The following is a 27,767-nucleotide window of genomic DNA, read 5'->3' as shown; positions in this document are numbered from 1 at the left end:
ATAAAATAATAATTTATTATATACAATGATACAACTATACTGCAGGAAAAATATAGATTGAAGAGATAATCCTACCACCCAACACAACCAGGGTTGCTAGCAACATATTTATCTTTTTTTTTATCGTTTTTATTAGGATTTATTTCCCATCTTTTCCTGTGAATCTTGCCCAAGAGAGGTAGATTGTGTGCATGTGTATAAACTTACTGTGTATAAACCTACAATGTCATATTTTACCTTTCTCTCACTTTGAAAATCACTTTCTTGTGTGTGTGTGTTTTCACATAAATCTCTTCTGAAAGATATTCTTCGCTAATTATCTTTTCAATTGCCCTCTCTGTAAACAACTGGGATTTTGGCCATCAAAGAGCTACAAAAGGCAGCAAAAAAAGTATCTGAATGTTCAATGCCAAGTAGACTAATTTTGATAGTCTGATTTTTCTAAACGAAATTTCAGAAATAACAACCCACAGAAAATGAAATTTAATTACAACCTTTGACACAACTATATGCCTCTTCTTTATTAAGACTTGGGACTCACCCTGAAAATGCCACCGTGAATGAATAACGGACGGGTGGGTGTCTGATTTCCCCCAAACCAAAGGTTATTTGGAGGTAAAATGTGTATTTTCACAAGATTTTGCTAAGTCACCTTTCTCTGTCTCTTCCGTTTTAACCTCACCTGCAAACTTATCTGGTAATGCGCTAAATAAAGCAAGGGTCCTCAACCTCTGAGATCTAATACCTGGTGATCTGAGGTGGGAGCTGATGTAATAATAATAATAATAGAAATAAAGTGCACAGTAAATGTAATTTGGAAACCATCTCCCCCTACCCTGGTCCCTGGAAAAATGGTCCTCCATGAAACCAGGTCCTTGGTGCCAAAAAGTGTGGGGACAGCTTCCCTAAAGCAAGGCCTGTATTCTCCAAAAGGCTTCCAGAACCGGAATCTTGATCAGCCAAAAGCGCCCGCCCCACCACCACCCTTCGATATTTTATGGGTCATCGCTTTGGGAAGTTGAGTTCTGTTTGTTGATGTCCCTTCCCCACTGGCTAGTTTCACATGATGGCGAGCCTCGGGGATGAAGGAGTGTTGCTGGAAATTGCAGGGACACCGGAGGAGGCCCAGGTTTGAGTCTGAGTCAATGCGCTGGGGCAGCACCCGGAATAAAATCATCGCGCGCTAAACCCTAGCATAGTCGTCGGTTACAAGGCGACTTTTACGCAAACCCGGCAGCGCCGGGCAAGTCCGGGTAACAGGGGACACGGGCAAAGGAAAGTTTTGCAGGTTTCAATTCTCCTTCAGATAAGGGGGTGGGGGGAGAGCTGGAGAAACATCTGTTTTCAGTCCGAGTTACCCGCGAACTTTTTTCCTGGAGAGAAGCTCCCGGAGCAATTTACAGCATTCCAGCCTGAGGCTCCCGTGCCAGACGCTCTGAATCAACCTTTAGAAAGTCGAGCTGCCGGGAAGGGAAGCAGCCAGAGTCGCACGGGTGGGAGCGCCCCCTCGGGCCTCGGCGCAGGGACCAGCGGCGGGCCGGCGGCGTGAGCGCTCGCTCCCCGCAGCATCAGCCGGCTGCGCTCGCCTTTCCCGGGGAGGGTCCCCGCGGCCGCGTCACCCGAGCTCCGCGGCGTCGCCACAGGCGGCGGAGGCCGATCTGGGTTTGTGCAGAACTTCGGGCACCTAGAAGAAGCGCCAGCCCCCCCACCCCCACCCCGCCGAGGCATTTTCCGATAGACTGGAAGACGCCGTCGGACGGCGCGAGCGCCTGGATCGCGGGGTTAGGGGCGCGGGCGGCCGTAGGGCTCGGGTGTATCCCGGGGCCGCGTAACCGACAGGGGGAGCCCTGTCACTGTGGAAGCCGGGGACCCGGGGCCGGGCCACTCAGGGGCGCGCCCTCCTCCCCGGGACCGCGCTCTCTTCTGCGGGCGAAGAGGTTTCCAGAACCAAGAGCATAAAGAGAGGAGTGGACACTCACATAGACACACATACTAGGTTAACCAGGCCGCTCGAGCCTTCCATCTCCTGAACCCCGCAAAGCTGTCTGTCGTTCCTTCGGTTTTACTGTCTTGATCTACTGGCTCAAATGGTAACTAATTAGCCTGCAATGCGGTAGACGTGGGTTCGATCCCTAGTTCGGGAAGATCCCCCGGAGAAGGAAATGGCAACCCACTCCAGTATTCTTGCCTGGGAAATCCCATGGACAGAGGAGCCTGGCGGGCCACAGTCCATGGGGTCGCAAAGAGTCGGACACGACTGGGCGACTAAGCACACACACTCCTGAATGTGAGAAGGGCCCGGCGGTAAAGAGGAAGGGTGTGTGTGCCCGTGTGCGTTTGTGTGTGTGTGTTTCTGCCCCGGGCCTCCGCAGAACGCTTTGAAAAACAGGCCAGTGCGCACCATCTCTCCCCAGCCCTCTGGAAAGTGGTCAGGTAGTTTCCACCCACGCTCAGGGACAGATGAGAGATGCCCAGGGTCTGGTCCCTTCGGCTTCCCCGCACACACCTACACTGTGTGCCTATACCCAGGGCACTCTCGGGCTGTACCCAGGACCTCCCTGTCCCTCTTGGGGGTCCTCGCTTTCGGGGAGAAGCAGACCTTGGCAGTGGGGAACCCTTCCCTGGCGCTCGCTCACCGGGTGCATTAACACCCTCTTTATGAATTGGTCAGACCAGCAGCGCCTGCACCTTTAGCTCAAAGCGTTGCAGGCCCCAGCGCCTTGGAGTAGAGGGAAGGGGTAGGAGTTGCCCCAACCCACTGCTCCGCCCCTGCCCTCTGGCCTAACCCTCACCCGGCCTTCCGCTCTAGATGCTCTGTTCCATGCCTGCCACCTCGCTTCTGTCTTTGGCCACCATTCCCCACAACTCTGGACAGGTGGGCCAGGTACCCACTGTTTTCCTTTTTTTCCCCCCCTCTCTCTCTTTGGGGTTGAGGGCTCAAAGCTGCATCCTCAGGGCCCAGCTGTGTTTTTAGAACCAAGAAAGTGTGTCCACCACCTGTAGTAGTATTCCCTATCACCCCCACCCCCAAATCCGGCTCACTGAGGTCTCCGTAGCTAACCCAGAACAGATGATCAATTGAACTGGAAGTTGGATCGAAAATAAAAGGACGAATATGGTGCTAGGGTTGCTAATTCTCATAAAACAGTTCCTCGGGAAAGCGGAGACCACAGAGCCCTTCCTCGAGCGGACTTTTTTTGCCCCAGTATTGATTCCTTAATTCCTCTCTCTCCTCTCGCCTCACCCCTCACCTCCGGCCCTGTTTGTTTTAGTTACGAAACGCTGTGGGCACCTCGGTTGTGGCTGAAAAGTAACCTTGAAACACGCCGTCCTATCAGAGACAAATAGTCTCCCAACCGCCGCAGCTGCTGGGGACGGGGGACGTCCCCGCCAGCCGCCCGGTCGGGCTCGGAGGAGGCAAAAAGCCGGGGCGGCGGGACCGCAGGCCTTCGTAGCCGCTCTGGGTCTAAACTGTAACGGGAGTGGCCTGCCAGCAGCAGCGGCCGGGGAGTTCAAGGTGTGTACACAGTTTTGCTACATAGGACAGCGCTTTGCAAACTAGCTCAGTCACCGGCTGGCTGTTTTGACAGGGAATGAGCCCTGAGAGCGCAGAAACCGGGATAAATAAATGCGGCTTTGATAAGGCTCTGCGGAGCCTGAGCGGAGGCCGGACGCGCCCTCGGACCGACGTACCAGGAGCCCGGCGCAATGAGACCAGGCGGGGGAGAGAGGGGTTGGTGGTGGGGGTCAGAGCCCTGGGCCGCTCCACCGGGTGGCCTCCTCCCGGGTCCCTCCTCCCGCGGGGACGACCCGCAGACGAAAAGGGGTCTTGGACCCCCCCAGGGGCCCGCGTCCACCCTCTTCGCTCGCTCATCGCGCCTCCGCGTGCGGGGGTGCAGGGCAGCTGAGTTGGGGGGGGCGGGCAGGTGCGGAGCGCAGGCCGGGGCTCCCTCTCACCCAGGTGTGAGCTGATTATTCAAATGGGCTGCCCCGGGTCTGGGGATTGGAGGCCCGCGCCGGCGCGCCGCGCTATATCACCAGCCGCCCACGTCACTGCGGCACTTGTCCGCCGCGCGGTCCACACCTCCTCCCCCTCCCTCCTCCACCCCTTCCTCCTCCTCCTCCTCCTCCTCCTCCTCTCCGCCCCCCCACCCGCCCCCGCGCCGCGCGCTTCCCGCCGCCTCGGGGCAGCTCGGCACTGCCAGCCTCGGCCTCCACCGGGCAGCCCGCGAGCGCGGCGGTGGCGGGCGCTCCGGCGGCGGGGCTCGGCTCCGGGCCTCCTCCTACCCCCGGCCCCCTCCTCCCGCGACCCAGCCCTCCCGCCCACTTCCAACCACCGCCTCCGGCCGGCCGAGGGAGCGGGGCCGAGAGACACGGAGAGCGAGAGGGAGGGAGGGGACCGTGCCTCGGCCGACTTTTTTTTTTAAAGGAGGGTGGGGGTGGGGGGGTGATTGCCGGTCGTTTGTTGTGGCTGTTAAATTTTAAACTGCCATGCACTCGGCTTCCAGTATGCTGGGAGCGGTGAAGATGGAAGGGCACGAGCCGTCCGACTGGAGCAGCTACTACGCCGAGCCCGAGGTAGGCACTCGGCTTTGCCGGGGAAAGCAGGGTGGCGGCGTCTGCCCTCGGTCCCAACCTCGGGACCGCTTCCCTGGCCGGCTCCCGGGCCCCCCCTCGCCCATCACCACCCCTAAACACCACCCCAGCCGCTCGGGGCAGCCGCCTTTCCCACCCTCCTTCGACTCAAATGGGTCTCTTTTTTTTTTTATACGACACACTGTTAGCCTTGAGATAATATTAACTTTGTGATCAAATATTGACTTGCGGCGCCTCCAAATCCTCTCCGTGGCCGAGCCACGCACTATCCTAACAGAGTTGTGTTTGGCAGCGCGCGGCTGGGGAGGGGTGGGAGGTCGGCTGGCGAGGGGGTGGGGAGCTGGAGAGGACAAGGTGGGCAGGAGTCGGGGGCTGGGGCAGAGAAAAAAGGGTCGAGGACGAGGCGACAAAGAGGAAGAAAGTTTGTGGCTGCAGAGCCCAGCCGCCAGCAGTTCAGTTCGCGGTCCCCTCCCCGTCCCGCCACTCAATGTCTCAGGGTGGCCATAGGCTCCGCGCGGGAGCCGCTTCGAGGTTCCCCTGGGGACCAGAATGGGGTCCGGGAGAAAAGCTGAAAGGAGAGGACCCTGGGATCGTCTCCGCGGGAGACCGCCCAGCGCCGTGTCCCACAGGTCGCTGGCCAGGGTCGGAGGTGGTGTCCGAGGCAGCGGCGCCTGCTTGAGAGTCGGGGAGATTCTGCAGAGGGGAGATGCATTTGGGGTGCCTGGCTCAGCGCGCTCCTGGAGACCCCTGCTGTAGAATCTGAACCGGGCGCAGGAGGGCTGAGGGATGGCCATGAGCAGTCCCCGCGCCCCCTCTCCGAGGGCGATCGCGCGCTCCGGGTGACACGGACGCTGGGTGGGGGCCCGGGCCGGGGCCGCGCGAAGGCAGGACTCCCTGGAGGCCTCCCTGGAGTCGGGGGCCTGGGCTGGCCCGATGGCCGGGTGTGGGGCGTAGGATGTGGGGTGTGGGGCGGGAGACCGGCCAGCCGGCCGGGCGCTCTCCAGCTGCGGTGCTAACGCTATGCGCCTCCCTTCGGGCTCTGTCCTCAGGGCTACTCCTCGGTGAGCAACATGAACGCCGGCCTGGGGATGAACGGCATGAACACGTACATGAGCATGTCGGCGGCCGCCATGGGCAGCGGCTCGGGCAACATGAGCGCCGGCTCCATGAACATGTCATCGTACGTGGGCGCGGGCATGAGCCCGTCCCTGGCCGGCATGTCCCCCGGGGCGGGTGCCATGGCCGGCATGAGCGGCTCGGCCGGGGCGGCCGGCGTGGCGGGCATGGGGCCGCACCTGAGCCCGAGCCTGAGCCCGCTCGGGGGACAGGCGGCAGGGGCCATGGGCGGCCTGGCGCCCTACGCGAACATGAACTCCATGAGCCCCATGTACGGGCAGGCGGGCCTGAGCCGCGCGCGCGACCCCAAGACGTACCGGCGCAGCTACACGCACGCCAAGCCGCCCTACTCGTACATCTCGCTCATCACCATGGCCATCCAGCAAAGCCCCAACAAGATGCTGACGCTGAGCGAGATCTACCAGTGGATCATGGACCTCTTCCCCTTCTACCGGCAGAACCAGCAGCGCTGGCAGAACTCCATCCGCCACTCGCTGTCCTTCAACGACTGCTTCCTCAAGGTGCCCCGCTCGCCCGACAAGCCCGGGAAGGGCTCCTTCTGGACCCTGCACCCCGACTCCGGCAACATGTTCGAGAACGGCTGCTACCTGCGCCGCCAGAAGCGCTTCAAGTGCGAGAAGCAGCTGGCCTTGAAGGAGGCCGCGGGCGCCGCGGGCGGCGGCAAGAAGGCGGCCGCCGCCGCCGGGGCCCAGGCCTCGCAAGGTCCTCTCGGAGAGGCGGCCGCCGGACCGGCTCCCGAGACTCCGGCGGACACCGAGTCGCCCCACTCAAGCGCCTCCCCGTGCCAGGAGCACAAGCGAGGGGGCCTCGGGGAGCTGAAGGGGACGCCGGCCTCGGCACTGAGCCCCCCGGAGCCGGCGCCCTCGCCGGGGCAGCAGCAGCAGCAGGCCGCGGCCCACCTGCTGGGCCCTCCGCATCACCCGGGCCTGCCGCCCGAGGCCCACCTGAAGCCGGAACACCATTACGCCTTCAACCACCCCTTCTCCATCAACAACCTCATGTCGTCAGAGCAGCAGCACCATCACAGCCATCATCACCACCAGCCCCACAAAATGGACCTCAAGGCCTACGAACAGGTGATGCACTACCCCGGCTATGGGTCCCCCATGCCGGGAAGCCTGGCCATGGGCCCGGTCACGAACAAAGCGGGCCTGGATGCCTCGCCCCTGGCCGCAGACACCTCCTACTACCAGGGGGTGTACTCTCGGCCCATTATGAACTCCTCGTAAGAAGACAGAGGCGACCCGGCTAGCCCGGGACCCAGATGGGAGAGACAGGACGTGGGGTGGAGACTCTGAGGAAGGGATGCTGGAAAGGTGCAAGGGAGAAGGACCCTTCACACCCTGCCCCGCCCCCCCCCCACAGAGGTCTCCCCTCGCCCTCTGCAGTCCTTCCCTCCCTCACGTGGGCCACACCGATGTCTATCATCCTATATAAGGAGGGAAAAAGAAAAAGCTAAACAGTTTTAAAAAAAGAAAAAGAAGAAGAAAAGCCTCAGTTTCCACTACTGTGTAGACGCCTGCTTCTTTAAGAACCTGCCAATTCTTGACTTTTTGTTGTTGTGGTTCCTCTTCATTGCTGTCGTTGCAGGGAAGTCTTACTTTATTAAAAAAAAGAAAAAGTAAAAAACACAAACTTTTGTGAGTGACTCAGTGTAAAACTATGTAGTTTTAACAGAAAACAGAGTTGTACTATTGTTTTAAAAAGAGAAAAAAAATAATGTAAGGGTCTGTTGTAAATGCCCAAGAAAAGAAAAAAAAAGCATTCCCATTCTTGATACGGTGAAATCCAGGTCTCAAGTCTGACTAATTTATGGTTTCTGCGTGCTTTATTTATGGCTTATAAATGTGTGTTCTGACTGCAAGGACCAGAGTTCCACAAATCTATATTAAAGTGTTATTGCCAATTTTTTGCTTTGAATCTTCAAGATTTTTTTCCTTTGCCTGATTAAAAAAAATAAACATATCAGGGATTTATTTTAAAATTGAGGGAGGGAGATCCTGACTGGTTGCAGATTTTATCTTATTTGGGGAGAGATGGTTGCTGCTTTATCAACATTTTATTGTTAACATTTTCAGACAAACTTAAGTTGAATGAATTTCACAGTAAACAGACATATACCCTTTGCTCAGATCCTACAGTTCTCAGCTCAGTATACTTGTTATACTGAGTGTCTGACCATCTATCCATACATCCATCAGTCCACTTACGTTCTTAGATGCATTTCATAGTAAATTTCAGACTTCAGTACACTTCACCCTAAACACTCCAGCAAGGACGTCATTAATGGAACTCAACATTGTTCAAGGTTACTTTTTGAATTTTGAGTTTAACTTTACACAAAATGAAACTCAAAGATCCCAGGGGGTTATGGAGTTGATGCAGGTTCATCTCCAAAGCCTGGCAAAAACCACACACCATTTCCATATTTTCCAGCTGGACCATGTGAAGGTGAAATGTTGTTGACACCTCTTGCACCCTGCGGCTGGTTTCTCTGGGAGAAAAAACAAAACGTCCTGGATTTTCTGTTTTTTTGTTTGTTTGGTTGGTTTTTTTTTTGCTGTATTCCCAATCCTTGGCCTACCTTCAGACTTGCAAACTCCTGTTGCAGCCCTTATCCTTTTCATTGTTGCCTCTCTGCAACCATTCACATTTTCCTGGAATTGGGACTCTGCCTGGATTCGACAACCACAGGCCTCTGTTTAGGATCCACCACCACCCCCATCCCACCCTTCACCTTCACTTAGATGTTCTGCACAACTTCGGTAGAACTTGCTGCAGCCCAGAGGTAGTGAGGCTTCTGGAATCATGCATTTGAGCATTCGATCTGGAGAAACAAAGGACTTTCTCCTGGAAGTGATTTTAAAGGGATCTCAGAGTTCTGTTGGAAATCTTTAAATATAGGTATATTGGGGAATGAGGCAGAGGTAAGAGGGTGTCCGGCATGTCTGGCCAGGTGCCCCTTGCCAGGGGTTGGATTCCAGGGGTCTGCAGGTTTGTGCCCTACCCTCCAAACTCCTGAGACCTTGCCGAGTGAACTGTTAGGCCGGGTTAGCAAGCCAGGATTACAGGGCCAAGGGGGTGAGTGGGTATGCTGTGATCCTTAAAGGAAAACCCCAAAGCATAAAGAAAGACCCAGAATAAATCCTTACAAATCACACTGCCTCCCTTCAAAAATAGCCTAGCAGGAGTAAAATCAGGACCAATAAAAGCAGAAACCTCAGAAGCCAAGCAGGAGTTGTGTGGGCAGAGTGGGCTCAGCTTTGGTTTTGCTGGAGGCATCTGCTGGCCTGCCAGCTGGCCAGGCTAGAGCAGGAGCCAGTGGGCTCTAGCACCCCCCCCCACCCCCGGAGACTTGGGGTCATCCAGGGCACAACTAGCTTGCATAGGGTGAGAATTTCTGGAGTGAGAAGCCTAAACTTTTGGCCTTGGGTTTCTAAGCCCAGGCTCCCATGTCCAGACTAGATCTTTGGACTTCTTTACCACCCAAACTTGGAGTGTCCCTGGCAGTCTCCCGAAGCCTGGACACCGCCTGTCAGATCGCCCTCTGCCACCTCGCGGGATCTCTCTGCCCCTCAAACCCTGGCCTTCCCACGCGCTTGAGGGGGGTTGGTCCTCGCCTCCGCCTCCCTCCTCCAAATCCCTTTTTAACATGCCACATTGTCCCGAAGAACACAAGGAAGAGAAATTGGGGAGGGGGGAGGGGGGAGGGGGCAGGGGGAGGGAGGAAGGGGATTGGGGGGGATAGGCGATCCGGAGGCCGCAGCCAGCAATCAGGGCCGTCTCTCCCCCTGGCAGGGACACACACGTCGCGAGCCCAGCCTGAAATGTGTTTCATTATCACATAAAAGGCTCCTGCGGCGAAGGAGCCGAGAGGCAGGGCCCGGGGCCGAGTGCGGGACAATGAGGGCTGAAAGCGCTGCCCTAACCTGCTATGTTTCCTATCGCACGCCCATTGTGCGAGGGTCGTTTTAAACTACTTAGCGCGCCCCCCTCCACTGATCCCGGCCGATAAGATATAGTTCTGTTGGAATACTTAAAAAGGATGTCGGGGAACTGGCCGCTCCGGAGGCTTTTCGGCGCATCCTGAGTCTTTCGGCCCCCTACCCCCTCCCCCAGCCCCTCCTCCCGCCAAGGCCCCCAGCTTAACTGGCGCTCACACTGCCCTCCGCCTGCGTCCCCCAACTCTGCGTAGTAGGGTGCAGCGTCTCTTTTTCCCTCCCTCGCCCTCTCTTTTCCTTCCTTTTCCGCGCGCGGGTTTAAGCAACCGTGATCTGTGAATAAACAGTCAGTAAACAACCGAAAAAAACATTCTAGATCCGAATTCCAGGAGGGTAAACTTTCCAGGCCACGTCACACTTCAGCAAATTTGCACAGATATTATATTGCCCCCCCTCCTTTATTATTCTTTTTTTTTTTTTTTTGCAGGATCCCATTGTACTTAACTGAATTTTATAACGCTGATCGATATCTTGGTAAAATATTCATTTTTAAACTAGCGGGCAGTGAAATCTTTGCTTTGTGTGCTAAAGTCAACAGTCGCTCGGTTTGAGCTCAAATAAATGCGGGGATGCCTCGGCTCAGAGTAGTCGGCCGCCTCCCTCCGCGCGCTGGACGCTCTGCCGCCGCAGCCCGTCCGCCCGCCCGCCGCACCGCAGGTAGGGAGTGCGCCCCCCACTCCAGTCCGCGCGCCTCCCCGCCCCCAGCCAGCCCCTAGCCCTACCCGGGGCTCGGAGGCCTGAGGGGCGGGGAAGGAGGGAGAAGCCAAGTCGGAGAGAATCAGGGGTTGGGGAGGTGGCCTTTTTGCGGGGAATTCTGAGGATGCTAGCTGTTGGGGAACCCAGAGTGAACCTGGGTCCTGCGCACAGCTGGAAAGTTTGGCGGGGTCCCGAAGCGCCGGGAAGACACCGCAGGCTCCCGCAGCCTCTCTGGGGGCGGGGATTCGATCCGAGGACCTCCAGTCGCCCTGGGACAGTGGGGAGGCGGGGGTGGGAGCCGGCCTGGGCCTCAGAAGCTGGGGCGGGGGCGGCGGGAGATGGCGCGCTGGTCCAGGGAGGCTGCAGAGGGAGGCCCGAGCGTGGGTTCCTGGGACGTGGAGGCCCAGCGTTGGTGGGGGCCCCGCCGTCCGGGAGCCGAGGAGCGGCAGGGGAAGCCCGGGTTCTCGCCGCGAGCGCGCAGGGCCGCAGGAAGGTCCGGGAGCCTCGGGGCCACTAACCGGTTCCAGGAGGGAAATGCTGAACCCGGCCGCGGGGCGGTTCCTCGACCGCTCCCCCCCGCGCTGGCCCAGGACACCGAGTTTGGAGGGATCGGACAGACGGTGTCGCCCCACGTCCCTTCCCCGGGCCTCTGATGGCGCCGGGTCACCGCGCCCAGCATCTGTCCCCCGCCTACGGGAAAGCGCCCTATCGGAAAACTAGTGGCTCCGAGGCTGCCAGTTGACACCGCAGGACCCTCGGCTTTGGAGAGCAGGGTAGAAAAGGTGTCTTTCCCCTGGGGTCTACCAGGTGTCCCTCCCCACTCCAAATCTGCATTCTGCCTGAGGATTTGCTTTCTAGGGCTGGGTGTCTGGCTCGTTGGAGGCTCGCGCCGGTTCAATCAGTTTGGTATTTCGCCAGGACGTAGGTCGCGCTAGGTCTCTGACCACCGAAATTACCCTCCACCGTAACTGGAAAGTTTCTTCCCTTCCCGCCACTGTCAACCACATCTCAAACCCAAAAGGCCAGATATCGGTCCTGATCATTGGCAGGGTCAGTTCTGTGGACAACTCCCTGTGTGGAGAGCCTGGGCGCCCGTCTCCTTCCCCCGTCCCGTGGGGCGGCGTGCACCTTTGTCCACCGCGCCCAAGGCAGGCTGGGGTGCGCGCCTGCCCTGCCGCGCTCCCAGCCTGGCTTCGGTTCGCGTGGCTGGTTATCTTCCCTGAACGAGACTGCTCGCCTGCGGGACACACGCGAGGCTAATCGTTTTTAAATAATTAATGCCTCCCCGTTCCGCTGGTAATGCGCGGCCTCGAATCCGTCAATTACTTGTCATTAGACGGTGTCGCCCCAAGTCCTTTCCCGGGGCCTCTGATGGCGCCGGGTCACCGCGCCGGCCCACTCCACGGCCGAATAAAAAAAGGTGCCTGGCCTCTGAGAGCCGGTGAGGAGTAGCCGCGGCCCTTAATTCAGTGTTTTGAAAGAAAGACCCTCGCTGAAGAGATGTAATCTTCCAAATGGACAATTTAAACGCCTGATGTTTATCGCCTGCCTTCTCCCGGCTTTATACAGAGAAGCCGGTCGTCAGCGCTTTGGGAGCCTTTTAATGTGGGGAGGCGTGGGGCAGGGAGAGGCTAGAGAGAAAGCTCAATAGGGGTGGGGGGAGTAGGCAGAGGGTGTGTTTGCTCAACAAGGCACCTGGAGGTACCTCGGGGTAACTGGTTTTCTCTGGGGCAGCACACCCTTCTGAGATCGGGGCTCTGCAGATCCTCTCCACTTGGGGCCGGGATCTTCTGAACTGTGTTGTCCAGAACTCTCGAAAGAACGTAGCAGGGCCTCTGGGGGTGGGAATGTCCCCCTTGTGCTAGGAGAGAGGAGGGAAAATCTAAGCCTGCAACGCCCACCCCCCCCCCCCGCCCCCGCCACCATGGACCTAACCTAACTGTGGCCAGTGTGCACAGACTTACAGGCACTGAATCCCACCAAACAGAAGAGATTCCCTCATACAAACCTCTCTGAGAGTCATCAACCCCACAGAAAGGCAAGATTTCAGACTCTAAAAGCCTCTGCCCAGCCAGGGACCCAGTGGACACCAGCCTCGGCTATAGCACCATGGCAACCCAGGCCGCCCAATGGTTGGTGGAGCGAAATTACACAAACAAAAACACAAGGAAAAAACTCTCCAAAAGTTTGCTGCTCCGTTTAATTACTTATCAGTTGCTTCCTTTCCCCATCAAATGTTCTTTTTGCAGTAAACAGATATCTGAGGGTGTCAGAGCCTTGCATGCCCCTTTTGGAGTGAAAACAATACAGTGTGACCACAGCACACAGCACACACACACCCCTCCACCCCCCGGGCCCACCACCCCTTGACTGGAAAGCCAGCTGGCTCCCCACTTTACAGAAGTCAGCCCACAGGTTTCTTATGGCCACTACTCACAGGACTTGGTTTCGTCTGAGAAGAGGAGAAAAGAGAATGTGGGCTGGAGGGAAAGATCCTAAGGAGGGTGGGAGAAACTATTTTAACACGGATGGGGAAAAAGGCCAGTTGGCACAGGCCTGTGTGTCTGGCCACCCAACCCACCCATCTCCGTGGGTCCTTGGTTGCTCCTGAGACCACATCTTTTCTCTGGGCAGGCACAAGAATTGGGATTTTTTTTTTTTTTTTTTTTTTTTTTGAGAAATTCCTTTTCGATGAGATGCTGCACCTCCGGAGACAAGCAAACAAAAACTGCTGGGTGTAGATGGTGCTCCCAGGTGCTCAGTGGGGTCCCCAGCTCAGTGGGGTCCCCAGCTCCTGGCGGGCTGCTCCTCCCTTACACAAAACTCCCAGGGAGTGTGCTGCCCCCAGCACTCCAGGGGCTGCCTTGGAAGCCTAAATCCTGGGGCATCTTCCGCATTCTGTTCACAGCCTTCCTGCTCCCTCTCTCATCCTTTCTCTCCTTTCTTCTTTAAAACAATCGTGTGTGTCCCCCCTCGCCCCCTCCCGCCATTGTATTTGTTGATAACCTAACACGCTCACACCAAAAGCCACACACAGAAAACCAACAACGTGGGGTGGGAGGGGAGACCAATTATGAGTGAGGCTAACAAGCGGGGAACACCCAAGTTGAGGCCGGCTGTCTCCTGGGAGACTGATGGAGGCTTATTTTACAAGCTGTCATTCCGCCCCGTCCCTATTGCCAGACTGGAGGTGATTCCTATTCTTCCCTCCCCCAGCCCCTGCACCCTTGGGGTTTGTTCCAGAGTCTTTGTTCATCCTCTGCGGAAGGTGCTGAGGACACAGGATGGTGTCACGAGCTTATCTGCACAGCCGTGTCCTCAGTTTTTTACCTTAGTGACTGTTCCTTAGAGTTCCTTGCTCGCTGCCAATAAAACGCTGTTCAGATGTCCCCATTACACGTGTCCCCCCATCCCCGCCAGGTTCCCACGAGAAGGCATCGACTCACTCTTCACACACACGTCTTCCTCAAAAAAAGGTGGGCAATTTCACTGGCAGATAACACAACCGAAAGTCCTGGTGCTGGAAAAAAAGCGACACAAATTAAGCTGCATTCATTTATGTAAAACTAGAGGTTTTCACATCTCATTAGGGCAAGTGCCTGGTGTTGAAACAGTCTTTAAGCTACTGGGAGGCACTGATATTCCCTGTGATGCCAGGATGCGTTGCCAGCAAGGTCATATTGACTGAACTTAAATATGTCAAATGAACTGAGAGGGAAAACTTGTGCATCATAAAGATAGGTGTGTGAGGGGGACATACTGGGGTATGATGTAGATGAAAACTTTGGAATCAGAACTGTTTGCTGGTTTTTAGTTCTACTTGCTTAAGTGGTTCCACTTCTGCTCACTTAAATGGTTGAGGACGAGATTTTCTTCCTAGGTATAACAGCTTTTCCATGGTTTCACTTCTTGGGGAAAAAAGGTAAAACACAGGTTTCAAGAATAAGCAGGAACTTTTTGGACCGAGGTTGCTCATGACCCCAGCAAATCAAAATAGAGGGGCATGTGGGTGAATTTCAACTTATTTCATTAGAAATACAGCCTCAATTCATCACCCTATTTCTTTTCACAAAGCAGATGTAGTTATATAATGGATTTTCTTGAAATGTTGGCTCACATAAAGAAAAGCATGCAACTCTTAATCTGAAGACTTGAGTGTTCAGAGTGCCTTCCTGGAAAATGGAAAACAGCCTTGGGAAGTGTTTGACAGAGAGGACTTGGGAGGAGCTAAGGTGTGAAGTGGGAACTAGGACTGGGGAGGGCAGATGACGAAGGAATGGCATTTTCTGCGGAGGACCAGGGTGGACTGTCGGCAAGGACAGGGGTCACAGGCAGCTGTGTGTGGAAGCCAGAGGCTTCTTTAGCAGAGAGATCAAAATGCCAACCTGTGCACTCTGCTTGAAAAGAGACCACCCTCCACTTGAGCTTTCTGCTCACCTTACCTTCTAAAGCCCAGTGTAAGAAATTTAAAATAAAGGACACCAATTTCACCATGTGTCTTCTATTCAGTTTGCAATTCTGTGCTACATGAAACTGAGCTGTTTACACACAGAAAGAAATTGCAAGTTCAACAACTTGCTAGCAGAGAAAATTTACCCTCTACCCAAAAAAGATGAGTGCATCTTGGGGCAAAACTTTCTACCATCTTAGTGTTTCTCTCTTTCCTGCCCCAGCCCCTCCTCCTCTTTTCTTGATCACGACTGTACTCCATCCACTATCTCTGAGTGGGGTCCCTTTCTGCACCATGCACCAAGCTAGGTGTCTTCAATAAACATGACCTCATTTAAGACCCCCTATCCCCAGTAGCTGTCAGAATTTATGGATGATGGGCCCAGGGAGAGAGAAATTAAAGAAAGGGCTCAAATTTCAGAACTCAACATTGAATCCCAGTCTTTTACCTCTGTATTCTTTCAACTTTTCCTGGTTTCATGTGATCTGGGTGCAAAACTCTCTGATTCTAATGCAGTAGGAGGTCTGCTTTCACTAGGACCCCCAGGTTTTCAAAGTTGCTGATGGTAAGCAAGGAGGGGGTTGGGGGAGGAGCCCCCAGTGTTAGAAGAAGGCTGGAAAGACACAAGATTTCAAGGAGAACAGGCTTGGACACTTCTTAGAAGGATGGCAGAGACCCTCCCAGCGCTGTCCTAGAAAGGGTCTGCTTTTCTTTCTTGGAGTTAGAATTCCCACGCGCCATGGACCCAAAGCTGACCAGAGGACCAGTCAGACTGGACCGTGACTACTCCCCATTCAAGCTTTGGGGGCCCACAGGATAAGGCTGGAAGAGAGAAGAAGCGCAGAGAATCGGCAGCTAGATGACTCTTGCAGTGGGAATAGGAGAGAAAATGCCAGAGAAGAGGAAAATGTCGGGGACAGAAATAATAGCTTACCTATAGACTTAAAATCATCCACAGACATTGCCACCTGTCAGTTCTACTCCTTACTAGGGATCTTGATCAGGGGCCTCTGACCTCACTCTGACCCGCACCTGGTGGCCCAACAGCCCAGGTGACAGCACCGCTGGAATGTACACCTGACCACAGTTGGGCCCCTGCAGACCCTTACCCCAGTGCAGCTGTGCTGGCAGCGAGGCCCTGCCCCCACTGCTGCCTCCCCCCACGTGCATACAAATGCAGATCCGGTCAACACCTGCCGCTAGGTTTGGCCCAGAATGGGATGCTGGGGTGGGGGGAGGCGGGTGGTGGGGGGACTGGGCTGCTTCCATCCCAGGAGACTGGGACCCCGCCTCAGTAAGCCTGCATTCTGGGGGCAGAGTGCCACCCCAGTGGAGCTGCACACACGCAAACGGGTGTGCATGCCCAGGATGGCTGCTGCCTGCTTGTGCCAGGCCCTCCTGGCCTGGAGGTCTCCTTTTCTGTTCTACTTACTGGAAGATAAGTTCCCAGATTGTTTTAAGTGGGATGGGACTTCCTGCAGACAAGGCCCCTCCCCTTTGGGGATTCCAGGGGAGGTTCTGAACAATTGAGTCCTAAGACCCGCTTGGCACCCAATGATGTCTTGGGTGTGGGGATGACCAGCCCTTGGAAATAATTAGAGTTCTGGATTAAACCAGTCCCCCCACTCCAAACTGACAATGGAGGCATTAGACTGAGATGGGGAGAAGGGTAAAGTCCCCACGGTCAGACCAGGCGCAGGCCAGACCAGGCGCCTAGCCTTCTAGAAAGGAGGAGGAGAATGGAAACTTGGAATCTGTGGGGGCGAGCTAGGGGCAGGGGTCTGATATGCACTTTATCCTCCTCCACTTTAATCACCACTCCCCTCCAACCAGCCAAGTTTGCCAATTAAAGGCCAACCTCTCTTTATTTCTTTGCTTTAGAAGGACATTTTGATTCACCCAGGCAGACAATTAAATCCCCTTCTCGCCTCGCCCTTCCCAGAGCTCAGAACAAGATGCCTCCATATCTCTTGCCTGCATCGAGCTGCGGGAAGGAGTTGATCTCAGGTGCTAACCTGCAGTTATCAGGATGCCAGACTCATTTAGGGGGCTCAGCTCAGGAACCTGAGACGATCCCTTCATTGATCCTGGAAATCGCTGTTTGGATTTTGCCCTTGCTCAGTAAACAACTAAAAGTAACTGCAGGATTTCTCCCTTGCATTTAACGGAATCTCTCTCTCTCACACACACACAAACACACACACACACACTCCCCCCCCCCCCAACCCCCGAGTTAGGCTCCTGCTCTTATTAATCATGAAGGGACAGTGGAACTACAGTCTATCTGTGCATGCTCAGTCGCTCAGTCATGTCCGACTCTTTGGGACTCCATGGACTGTAGCTCACCAGACCCCTCTGTCCCTAGGATTCTCCAGGCAAGAATACTGGAGTGAGCTGCCATTCCCTTCTCTAGGGATCTTCCTGACCCAGGGATTGAACCTGCATCTCCTGAGTCTCCTGTGTCTCCTGCATTGGCAAGCGTTTTCTTTACCACTGAGCCACCTGGAGCACCCTCAGCTATCCTCCCTAAAGCAATTAGGTCTTTCAGGGGGTGCTACTCCTTCCTCTGAGAACTAATGTCTCCCCCAAAGGACACAGCCTCCCGTGTTCCTACTTCTGTAGCAGACGCTTGCTACTGACACTTGGGCTCCCTCTCCTGCCAGTCTCCCCCTACCCCCGGCTAAGACCTACTTCTCAGGACCTCCCGAGGCCTTCCTCCTTTCCCCCTCCCACCCCAGGACAGCCGAGCCTCCTCCAGCTTTGGCTGCTCAGACACAGCTGAACCTTTGGAAGTGAGGGTGATTGCTGTCTACTATGCCTGACAGCTGCTTCTAGATTACCTGCCTGCACACAGAGCTCTTTGGGGGTAAAAGCAAATGAAATTGGCAAACTTACTCTGATGATCAATGCTTTTAGGTTCTTAGCAAGATCCCCGTTTCCTCCTCCATTAGGACTAGAGAAAGAAAAAGAGGTTCCTATTGCCGTAGTTTGCCATCCTCCGAGCAGATCGTGTGTTTTAGCTGAGTCCCTGTCATGAGCTCTTTTCCAGGAGGAGGTTTGCATGGCTGTCATCTGTGGACATCGAACTCCACCATCTATTTGTGTAAGATAAACAGAAAGACATAATTGCCAGTCACCCACAATATGGAGGATTAGGATGAATCCTAAACAATGATCATTTAAAATTCAATAATTGTTGAAAAAAATTAAAAGTCAAACGATAAAGGTCAGTTTTCCTGAAAGCTTTCGGTGCAGTAAGCCTTCTATGATGATAGTATTTTTAAAAAATTAAGGAGCTTTCTTTTTCAAAGTCGATACTATCTCAAAAGAAATTCCTTTCTAGTTTGCTTAAACCCCTTTCGTACGATGAAAGGAGTATTTTGCCAAGGAGATCGGCACAATACTGTTTGCCAAAATCAGCCAGCCTCAAGCAAAGAAATTTCTGAACATCTCACCACTATAACCAGTGAATCTATTCTTTCCAAGATGCCAAAACTCTAACATCTTATAATTGTTTAAAGTCACTAATATAGTCCATGAGCTCTTCAGTTTAAAAAAAAAAATCTTACAAAATAAGACATTCAAATCTGTAAATTTTTAGGATTTAAAATAGAAATAGTGATTCAGAGTAATGACCATTAAGCAAATTACATATATATACATTATATATATTCCTTAAATGAGGAATTGTTCCTGAGAGTGCTATTTTGTTATATAAATACCCCTGGACAGACCAATTAAGTATGGCGTTTCTTTGCTACTTACCTCTTGTGCCACAGTTTTATGAAGGAATATAAAATGCATTGGAGTTGTGATAGATTTACTATGTGCCAAACTAGCTGTATATTTGATGATGCTCAACTATCTTTTGCAAGATGCATGGTGGACGTCGTGTCGGAGGATTACTATCCACCTGTGTTAGCCTTCGGTGTAGCTGTTTGCAAGCAGCTCTGAGCGTCTGGCCCCAAGGTTACTAACAGTGGCATTTTGTTAAATATCAGCTTTGATACAGCTAAAGCTAATTAACTAATTTCATGACATATTTTTCTCTAAATTTGATGTTTGATAAAATAGCTCAAAGCTGCTAATTAAATTTATTGCAAAGACTAACTCTGTGTTTCTCAGTGTTCGTCTTTCTAGCAACAAAATTTACACTGAAAGTATTTCTGGGGGAAGTGAATATATTGATCATTTTTTGATTGCTTAAAACTACTAATGAAATATTTTTAAATGTTTCTGGGTAAAACTAGAGTAGATTCCATGCAGAATAAGAACCTGTTTGCTTTTCCTCCTTCCTTTGGGCCATGTTTGTGTTGCTCCCTCTACACCTGCAGAGCCCTTCAGCTATACCTCACGCTTCTGGTGCCCAGAGGAAGCCGAGATATTTCGGAAAATAATTCAGGAAAAATCCGCGGATATAATTGGGACCGAGTGTCACCTCCCCTGGCATTCTGAAACAAGCGACATTGTGTTTGGTGCAGGGGGGTGAAAAAACACGACCTAACAGTGTTTACCTGTGTATTCAGCCATGAAATTGAATATTATCGAAGTTGAAAAAATGCAAATCAAATTAAAACCAGGGAAAATTGTCTTTGGAATTACAGCGGCCCGGAGCCCCCAAGTGTTTGCTTAAATTGAAGCGTTTAGAAAATGAAAAACCTCTGAATTGACCCCTCTGCTCCCCCAACTCCAGGAAGGAAATGTATTCCTTAATTCGACTTTTAATTCAACTACAAAGATACGGAGGCTCAGACACCCATTATTCGCCCAAGGCAGCAGTCACGCTGAAATAGAACTTTTTCTTTAAAATGCAGTGTCTTGCTTTACCTAAACATTCCTAACGTCGGACCGCTTCAGAAACCCAGCAGCCCCGCGGTCCTCATTCCTCTGGGAACCGCAGCCTCTGAACCGGCCTCCCGCTCCCCGTAAGCAGCCTGGACCCTCTGCCAAGGCCAGGCAGCCGCCTCCTTCCCGGGTCCTCGCATCCTGGGGCGCGCATCCGAGCCGGGCCTCCCCGCACGGCCAAGCGCCCGCGGCGGAGATGCGCGCTGTACCGCGAGGTGCGGGGCAGGGGGGTCCGCCTAGCCCCGCTCGGCGCTCACATGGCCAGCACAGGACTTCGCAGCGTCTTGGTCTGGGAGCCCGAAAAAGGGAAGCGCCAGATAGATATTATTTCTTGAAAAGAAAAAAAAAAGCAACAGGCAGACGGGTGGTCCTTCTTGCCTTTTCCAGGTCCTACGTCGCAGGGGATCGACCCCAGGCGCCCCACTCACTGGAAGGGTCAACCTCACCCGCAGGCGCTCCGGCGCCTCCGGGGAGGGGCCGCCCCCCACCACGCTCTGCTCCGGGAGAAGCGGGAAGCAGGGCGGGAGCCCCGCAGGTGCGCAGGGCGCCGCGATGGGCGGGAGACCTCAGGGCGCGCGGCGGGGCGCGCAGGTGGAGCGGCCCAGAGCTCTGAGTTCCCCGGGGGTGGTCTAGGGTGCGAGCTGGTCCCCGGCGGCCACGCCCACCGGCCCGAACTGGGATCGTGGGGGTCTCAGGGAACGTGTGTGGCGAGGATGTGCTGGCGCGGCCCGGGAACAGCTTTCCTTTCGGCCTCTGGTTCGACCCCATCCATCGGACCCCAGCCCGGGAGCCCGGTGCCAGGCCCGCTGAGGCCGGGGCGGGTTTTCTCTCCCTTGGGGAGGGGGGGCGGTTGGTGGCCCCGGCGTCGTTTGGTCCCCCCTCCTGGCCTCTTCCTGACACCCTGCAGGTTGAAGCGCAGCCCCGGTTCCAGAAACGCAGTGGCTGCCGTACAGCTCACCCCTCAGGGGCGGGTTGGGGAGCCGCGGACGCCGGTCTATATGTGAAACCTTCCCCTGTATTTCCTTTCCAAGGACCCCTGGATCCAGACCAGCTCAACTACAGCTATGAAAACAGACCCGTGTCCCCCAGAATTTTTAACCCGTCCTTAAGCTGTGGCCGTGCCTGGGCAACTCAGGACCCCTATATCCAAGGAGAGAGGTGGGGGACCATTTTCAAAACCAAGCGGAGGAAACGGCGGCCAATTAAAATGACATATTTTTATTTGCCTCGCACGTTGTCAGTGATTTGCCCCCCGGGGATCCACAATTTTCCCAAGCCTGTTAACGGGTGACGATGAATGAGTGCCTCGTGTAATTTAATTTTCCTGTCACACTAAATAGAGCTACATTGTAAACCTTAGATCTACTCTTACTGATAGGATCGCCTTGTTTTGCCATTTGCACCATAAAGACCCCCAAAAGGGACACTGTATTGTGACCTCTACTCTTGAATTATTCAAGAACTTAATGACATTTTCCATTTTAAAAAGGGGAACTAATTGCCATTGATGTAAAGCATGTGACCTTCTCTGGGTGCCCAGTAAGAGAATGTAGCCATCTGTATTCGGACCCCAGAGCTGGGAAACTGCAGGATGCTGGCAAAATAAGAGAAAGATGTGAACAGAAATGAGCTTCAGATGGACACTGGATTCAAACATATTGTTCAGTTTCACCCCAAACCATGACTTAGACTTCTGCAAAATCCTCTAATCTAACCTAAAATTTGTATCAAAAAAAACCTATCAACTGAGGCCTGTTTTTTGGGCATGACATGACTTTTTAGCTACGACAGGAACAGTAAAAATTGTAAAATCCACTAGTCCTTCATTAATGTTAAATTACTTTGTGTGATATCAAGCAAAATATATAATCATCTACTCCCCTCCTCCCTTTCTTTCTTTTCTCAATGAAACTCACAACTGTAAAGAAATTGAACCTTGATATTTGCTATTTGAAAATCAGTCTTGAGTTTCTAGGAAAGCCAGTGCTGAAATTCTTCAGTATCAGAATTCTCACTTTTTAAATTACTTGAAAATGGAGGCTTATCTTTCCTCAAAGTAAAAAGAGTTCCGGTGTATTCTCTACTTGTCTTTCACTCTTTCCCCAGCCTGCAGAGGAAAGAAAAGTAAGAGAAAATGAGAGAAAACTTCTACCAATGTTGTCTGGCTTCAAAAATTCACAGATGAGTGTATGAAGATGATCTGATGGTTTCCCTGATTCATCTAATTTCGCTGCCAGCATTAACTATGATAAAGTCTGAGTGGGTTGGGAAGTAAAATACTTTCCCGTGTTGGGCTGCAGATATTTCTTTTGAACTTTGTAAAGTGATGCCTGAGACAAGGAACTGTCATTTCTGCATCGAGTGGGTGGTTCTTTTTAAAATGACACCGAATGGACAGAATTCTGGCTTCACGGAGACTAAATAGCCTCTGCATGAGGCTGCAAATACACATCTTTCTCTTGTAGCATCATTGGAAAAGAATATGAGGTGCGTTTGAACATTTAACTTGGTTCTAATGAAGCCCACATTACGTCAACAAGCTGGACGGGATCACTGCTGGGGCCAGCCAGAAGTCAGGATAGAATGCCCAGCCCTTCATCTGTACAGGGGTGTGTGTGCTTAATCTCTCAGTAGTGTCCGCCTCTTTGAGACTCCGTGACTGGAGCCTGACAGGCTCCTCTGTCCGTGAGATTCTCCAGACAAGAACACTGGAGTGTGTCGCTGTGCCCTCCTCTGTACAGGAGTAGTAAGTGTGGTTTTAAAGGAGTTTGTTATAAGGCTCTTGTTGCCCAAATCATATAACAGATCAACTGCTTTTGTATTTCTTTAAAAGAAACCTGTTTCCCTCCTTTCCTTGGATCATGCTTTCTTTGTGTACAACATGGCAGAAAAAAATTGAATAAGGACACATAGTTCTTATTGTCAGATAATAAGGACACACTTAAGAAATATGTTTGAAACCATCACAATATTATCGAGCAATTATCTTCCAGTTAAAAATAAAATTAAATTTAAGTCAAGAAAAGTTGGAACACATATGGAGTGTCAATCCATCTTCTTGAATATTTCCTGTGATAAAGACAACACTTTCTGGGTCAGATGTTAATTTAATTATAGAGATTTTTCATTTGGTTCTCCACATTTAAAAATATTTCCAACAACTTGCTGTAGACTATGTGACACACAAGAAATTATACATGTCTTTCTAGCATTGTGTAGTGTCATAATCCAGTAATTTTTTCATGGTGACAGTAGGCACTAGAAATGAAATTTTCATTCAAACTGTCACCATGGATAAGTTATAGTTATTTTTCTTCTCATTTCAAAAAGCAACCCTCTTGCTCTGGGACCACTTGAAGTACATTTTAAGTGCTGTGGAAAAGTTTGTGGCATCTTTAGGGCATGGCAAATCCCTCTCCTGGCCTCATTTTTGGGTCTCACCACCTTCTGAATGGATTTCTGCGTTGATAACTCATAGAGCCTGGAGGGAGGGATTCTATCTTGACTGCACTCAAATGGAAGGTGCTACAGGGATATGCAAGAGATTCTGATTTAGGGCCATGTTTCATCCAGTTCCCATCATCAGTTTTCCCCTGCCCTCCAAAACAGAAGGCAGGAAGAAAGAGAAAAGAAAACAAAAAACAACGTTGAAACATATTCCCATTTGGCCATTCTTGAAAAGGTAAGTACCTCATCCACAGGGCAGGAAGCCATTGTAGTGTTTCAATTGGAAATGGGCTCTTTATTTCTCCATCAAGCCTGGTGGGAAGGGGTGCACTGGGCCTTTGCGTTTGTATCTGTTGGTTTGGGTGGAGTTCAAGAGATAACCAAGAGATCACTTTGGTTGTCAAGATGCTGTACGCTCACTGAAAGGGAAGAATGAGACAATTATTGAGGGGCAAAGTGAGTTAACTTAGGATACCTAGGCAGATAAATACAATCAGGCCCCTTGGGCTTTTTCACATATAATGTCTTCAGTTTCCTAGGTTCCAGAAGGGTTGAGCAGCAGCTGGGGGCTGGGGGCTCATCCTCCTCTGTTAACTGACCCCCAAGAAGACCAAGAGGGGCATGTGTTCACCCTCTGCCTGAATTTGGTTACATCCTTCATCTCCTTTACATATTTTAACTGCTTGATATATGTGTTGTTTTTTTTTTTCAATGTCAGCATTAGAGACATTTGACACTAACTTTCTATCTGGTTCCATTTATATGAATGTGTCCTCCCAAATACATTTACTGGACTTCTGACTGTCCATTTTTCTTTCCTGGGGAATGACATCAAACCAGGATACTACTGACACGATGACTAAAAATACCTTTGGAAAAACTCAGTTTCTTCTGTTTAGCCAATACTTGTTTCATAAATAGGGACTGCAGCTTGGATCTGGGTCAGGACCGTAAATGTGCCTTTTGGTGTAGAAACACCCTGCTCTATACGTCCTCTTTCTTCTGGGAGGTTTGGGGGGTGGGAGTTACAAAACTGCTACAGGATTTTTCACCTGGTGGGTGAAGCTCACATGTTACCAGTATAGCTTCTCCAGGATACAGATTGAATGTGTGGATCATGGAGTAATTAAACTGTGGACAAAACATGCCTTGAGTCCATGGAGGCTGAATACTCTGGACATAAAAGCCACCAACTTTGTAATGAAAATATAGGGATTTTTCAAAATAGGCTGTTAGGATGTGGTTTACTTTTCAAATGAGATTCTAATGACGGCCTAACCCTCTTTGACTGTATTCTTCTGTTTTCTGTAGATTTGCTTATTCACAGATGCTGGGACAAAAAGATGGGATGGAGGGAGGATGCTTGTGCTCCTAAGAAGCACACAGGCTTCTCCCAGTGCTGAACTCTGACCTTCCCAGGAGAATCCCTAAAAGTCCATAACCCTGCAGTCAGCCTCCTCCTGGGGACGTTACCCCATAGTTCCCCATGAAGGTCTGGGGAGTGAGGTGGATTCTGGACATGAATATGACCTCTCAGCACAAGGGAAGCGATGCATGAAAATCATGATTTGCAGACTTGGGCCAAACTACCAGACCAACAACTGCCAGAACTAGTCAGCACCAAGATATGAAAACATAAAACATTAAAGTTGCCCAAGTAGATGCTTAACCTCCCCAAAGTTACTAAAGCTTCTGATGAATGAAGAACGATGAGCAGCAAGTTGTCTAAGTCCTTGGCCGAAGGCATCATTACTTCTCAATGACCAGATAAAGTCCACAAGCTCAGAGTGATTGTTTGGGGACAAAAATGGTCCAGGACCCATCCCTCGTAGATTTCTTTGCTGGCCAATAAAGCATGGGCAATTGGCCACTGCCTCACAGAAGGGACAAGAGTAGCCAGCCTGGAGACAAGCCCCGTGAGCTCCCCGCAGGCGGGTGCCTGTGCCCCAAGGAGCCCAGAACCTGATAGGCACACGCCTCGATGCCTCTGCCATCTGCCCAGCACGGCACGCACTTGCAATGCTGACGAGGACACATCCCCAGCGGGAGGCTGGCCAGGACCCAGGCAAGACCAGTGTGGACAAGGCTGTGGACAATGGGCCCTTAACTCCATTTCTAGGTATTAGGGTAAAGAAAGGCCCCCCTGCAAAAAGGATGGAACTCAACTTCTTTTTTGAAGACTGAGGGTCCCTCACAAGCTTCAGAGGAGTTTTCTAACATAGTGTTATTTTTTCAGTGTGCTTTGTCTCTGTGGAGAGGCTTCAGAAGGCCCTTGAAGTCCTCAGCCTTAAATCCGTGTTAATAGGGGAAGTCTCTCCTCTCTCTCTCTCTTTTTTTTTTGGCGGTGGGGCAGTTTGGCTGGGAGCAGCGCTGACCCAGCCGGCACTCGGGTAGACCCGCTATCGTCGGCAGGGCACTTATTAACCAGCGCTCATTTGCAGGATCAATATTTCCAGAAAAAGAGTTCACACTGCAGATACACCACTATGTCTCATTTTTTTTTTTCCTTGACAGACGATTTATTTTATAAATAAATCTGCTGGAGAAGAAAAGGCTGTCCGAAGGACTGTGTCTTTTATCTCTGGGATATGCAAAGCACATTTATTTTCAGCTTTTATCTCCGGAATTGTATGCTGATCCCATACATATAGATTGATTTTGTTCAGGTAGATAATGAAAAGTCAAGTGGAAAATTACACAATGGCACTCGCGATCCTGGTCTTATATCGGTATATAAATTGGTTTATTATTTCATTCTATTAAAGAGGCTTTTTTTTTTTTTTTGGTACAAGGAAAACTTCAAAATACATCAAGTTGTCAGCCTCACTGAATTTTCTTTTGGGGGAGGAAGAAAGGAGGGGGCAGGGGGAGGTAGTTTCTCTGGCTGCTTCTGTTAATTGTATGGGCTAAATGAGCTTGTACTGGGCCACTTCGAAGTCACTCATGCAGTTTCTGTAACTCTGGGACATTCCTGGGGCCAGGACAAAGATAACCATCGCACATGTCCTGATACACAGGTGGATATTTTTTCACTCCAGGCATTTCTAAATTTTGTCACGATGATGGGAAAAGAGGTAAGCCATTCTTCCACTGGCTGCACCACCACCCCCAGCACCAAGAGGCCAGGGGGGAGAAGGTGGCAGCCGGATAAAGGCCACCACCAAGGGACAGCTTGGAGTCAGAATCCTGAAGGAAACGTTATTAATAAACATCTCCTGGACATTTGGTAGCCCGTGGAGCCTGCTCCAGCTTAAAGCAATTAATTCAGGACACTGACATAAACTCTCCAGGTCTTTGACAGCTTGGAGCCGAAATAAAAATGCTAGTTCTCCGGGGAAGAGAAGGGGATGGCTAGCTCTTTTCTGGACTGTTTGCTTATAGGCCCAGAGAGCAACCTTCCTTGCCGAATGAAATGCAAGGGCACAAACAATGTACCAGGGAGAGAATGGGAGATGGGAATGAACAGTTTGAACTATTTGCTCAGCAGAAGGGTACCACAATGCGGGGCTGGTGGCTTTCCCATGCAGCCACCTTCCCTTCTTTGCGGTCTTTTGTTGTCCCTTGGCTCCTTTGGCCAGATAAGAGCGCAGCTGCAGCCTTGCAGCTAAGTAAGGCTGCACTCATCCCCCTAAATCTCGGGGTGTCTTTACTGTAACGGGTGAGGCGTGGCTGTCTTTTCTTTCACAGGGGACAGTGAGAGAGGGAAGGGCAGAATGGAGCGGGGGACTGTGACATGCCCGGCGTCCGAATTCCTGAGTTTTTTCTTTCTTTCTGAAATCCAAGCTGTGATCAGGCAGGATCTTTGTGGAGTATTTCAATGGAAGGGTTCAGTGACTTGTATTGGTTACCAAGCCAAAATGTTGCCTTTGGGGGAACGGAAGGGGAGGAGGTGAGTGTGTAAAACAGGGAAGGGGAAGGGACGCAAAATTTTTGGTTTAAACACTCACACTCCTACAGCCACTGAAAAGAAGGGGAAGCTTTGAATTAGCCATTTTGAAACTGTTCAATGATGATTTTGTCATTTCTGGAAATCATTTTGGACTCCTCCTTTTCACAGTTAATCTGTTCAGAGTCCTAGTGAATAGAGGTTGCCGGAAGCAGAGTGAGAACAGGATGAGCTGGTGATGGGACATAAAACATGTTTGTAATTTCTGTAAATTACTCCTTTAATCAAAGCAAATGTCTCCTAAGATATGATTGAAATGTTCTTTCCCATTTGCTCTTTTAAAGTCAGGGCCTATTTTAAATGCTATAAGAGAAATTAGATGTGATAATAATATAAAAATAAGCATAAAGTATGGCTTACATTAGGTTGGTTTTAAAGTTAAGATCTGCTTCATCTGTGTGTTCAAACTCAGTGGGTTTTGCCATGGACGTTGGTTTGGGAGCTGGGCGACAAGGCTGCATTCTATTCTAATAAGGTTTATTTAGCTTGAAAGGCTTTATAAGGTGAAAAGGCAAAAAGTTGAACTCCAAAGAAAATGAATAGTTTACTAAAATTGCGCAAAATGTTCTCAGACCAGATAGCCACCTGCAGGAAATGTGAAGTTTCAATGCTATTTGTGTGTGTGTGTGTGTGTTTTTCCACACTGACA

General features: G+C 51.6%; 1 protein-coding gene across 1 annotated transcript; it reads left to right on the top strand.

Moving 5' to 3' along the window:
- Positions 1 to 4,491: 4,491 nt before the first annotated feature.
- FOXA2 (forkhead box A2) lies at positions 4,492 to 6,962 on the top strand. Its single transcript, XM_065919595.1, has 2 exons — positions 4,492 to 4,578; positions 5,646 to 6,962. The coding sequence occupies exons 1-2, from the start codon at positions 4,492 to 4,494 to the stop codon at positions 6,960 to 6,962; spliced, it is 1,404 nt and encodes a 467-aa protein (XP_065775667.1).
- Positions 6,963 to 27,767: the final 20,805 nt, after the last annotated feature.

Source organism: Muntiacus reevesi, chromosome 2, assembly GCF_963930625.1.
Source record: "Muntiacus reevesi chromosome 2, mMunRee1.1, whole genome shotgun sequence".
Lineage (NCBI taxonomy): Eukaryota > Metazoa > Chordata > Mammalia > Artiodactyla > Cervidae > Muntiacus > Muntiacus reevesi.
This window is presented reverse-complemented; position numbering and strand designations above follow the sequence as displayed.

Excerpts from the sequence above, each read along its gene's own strand:
- FOXA2 (XM_065919595.1), top strand. The coding sequence starts at position 4,492 with ATGCACTCGGCTTCCAGTATGCTGGGAGCGGTGAAGATGGAAGGGCAC. Across the intron at positions 4,579-5,645 it reads GCTACTACGCCGAGCCCGAG|GGCTACTCCTCGGTGAGCAA; the intron begins GTAGGCACTCGG and ends CTCTGTCCTCAG.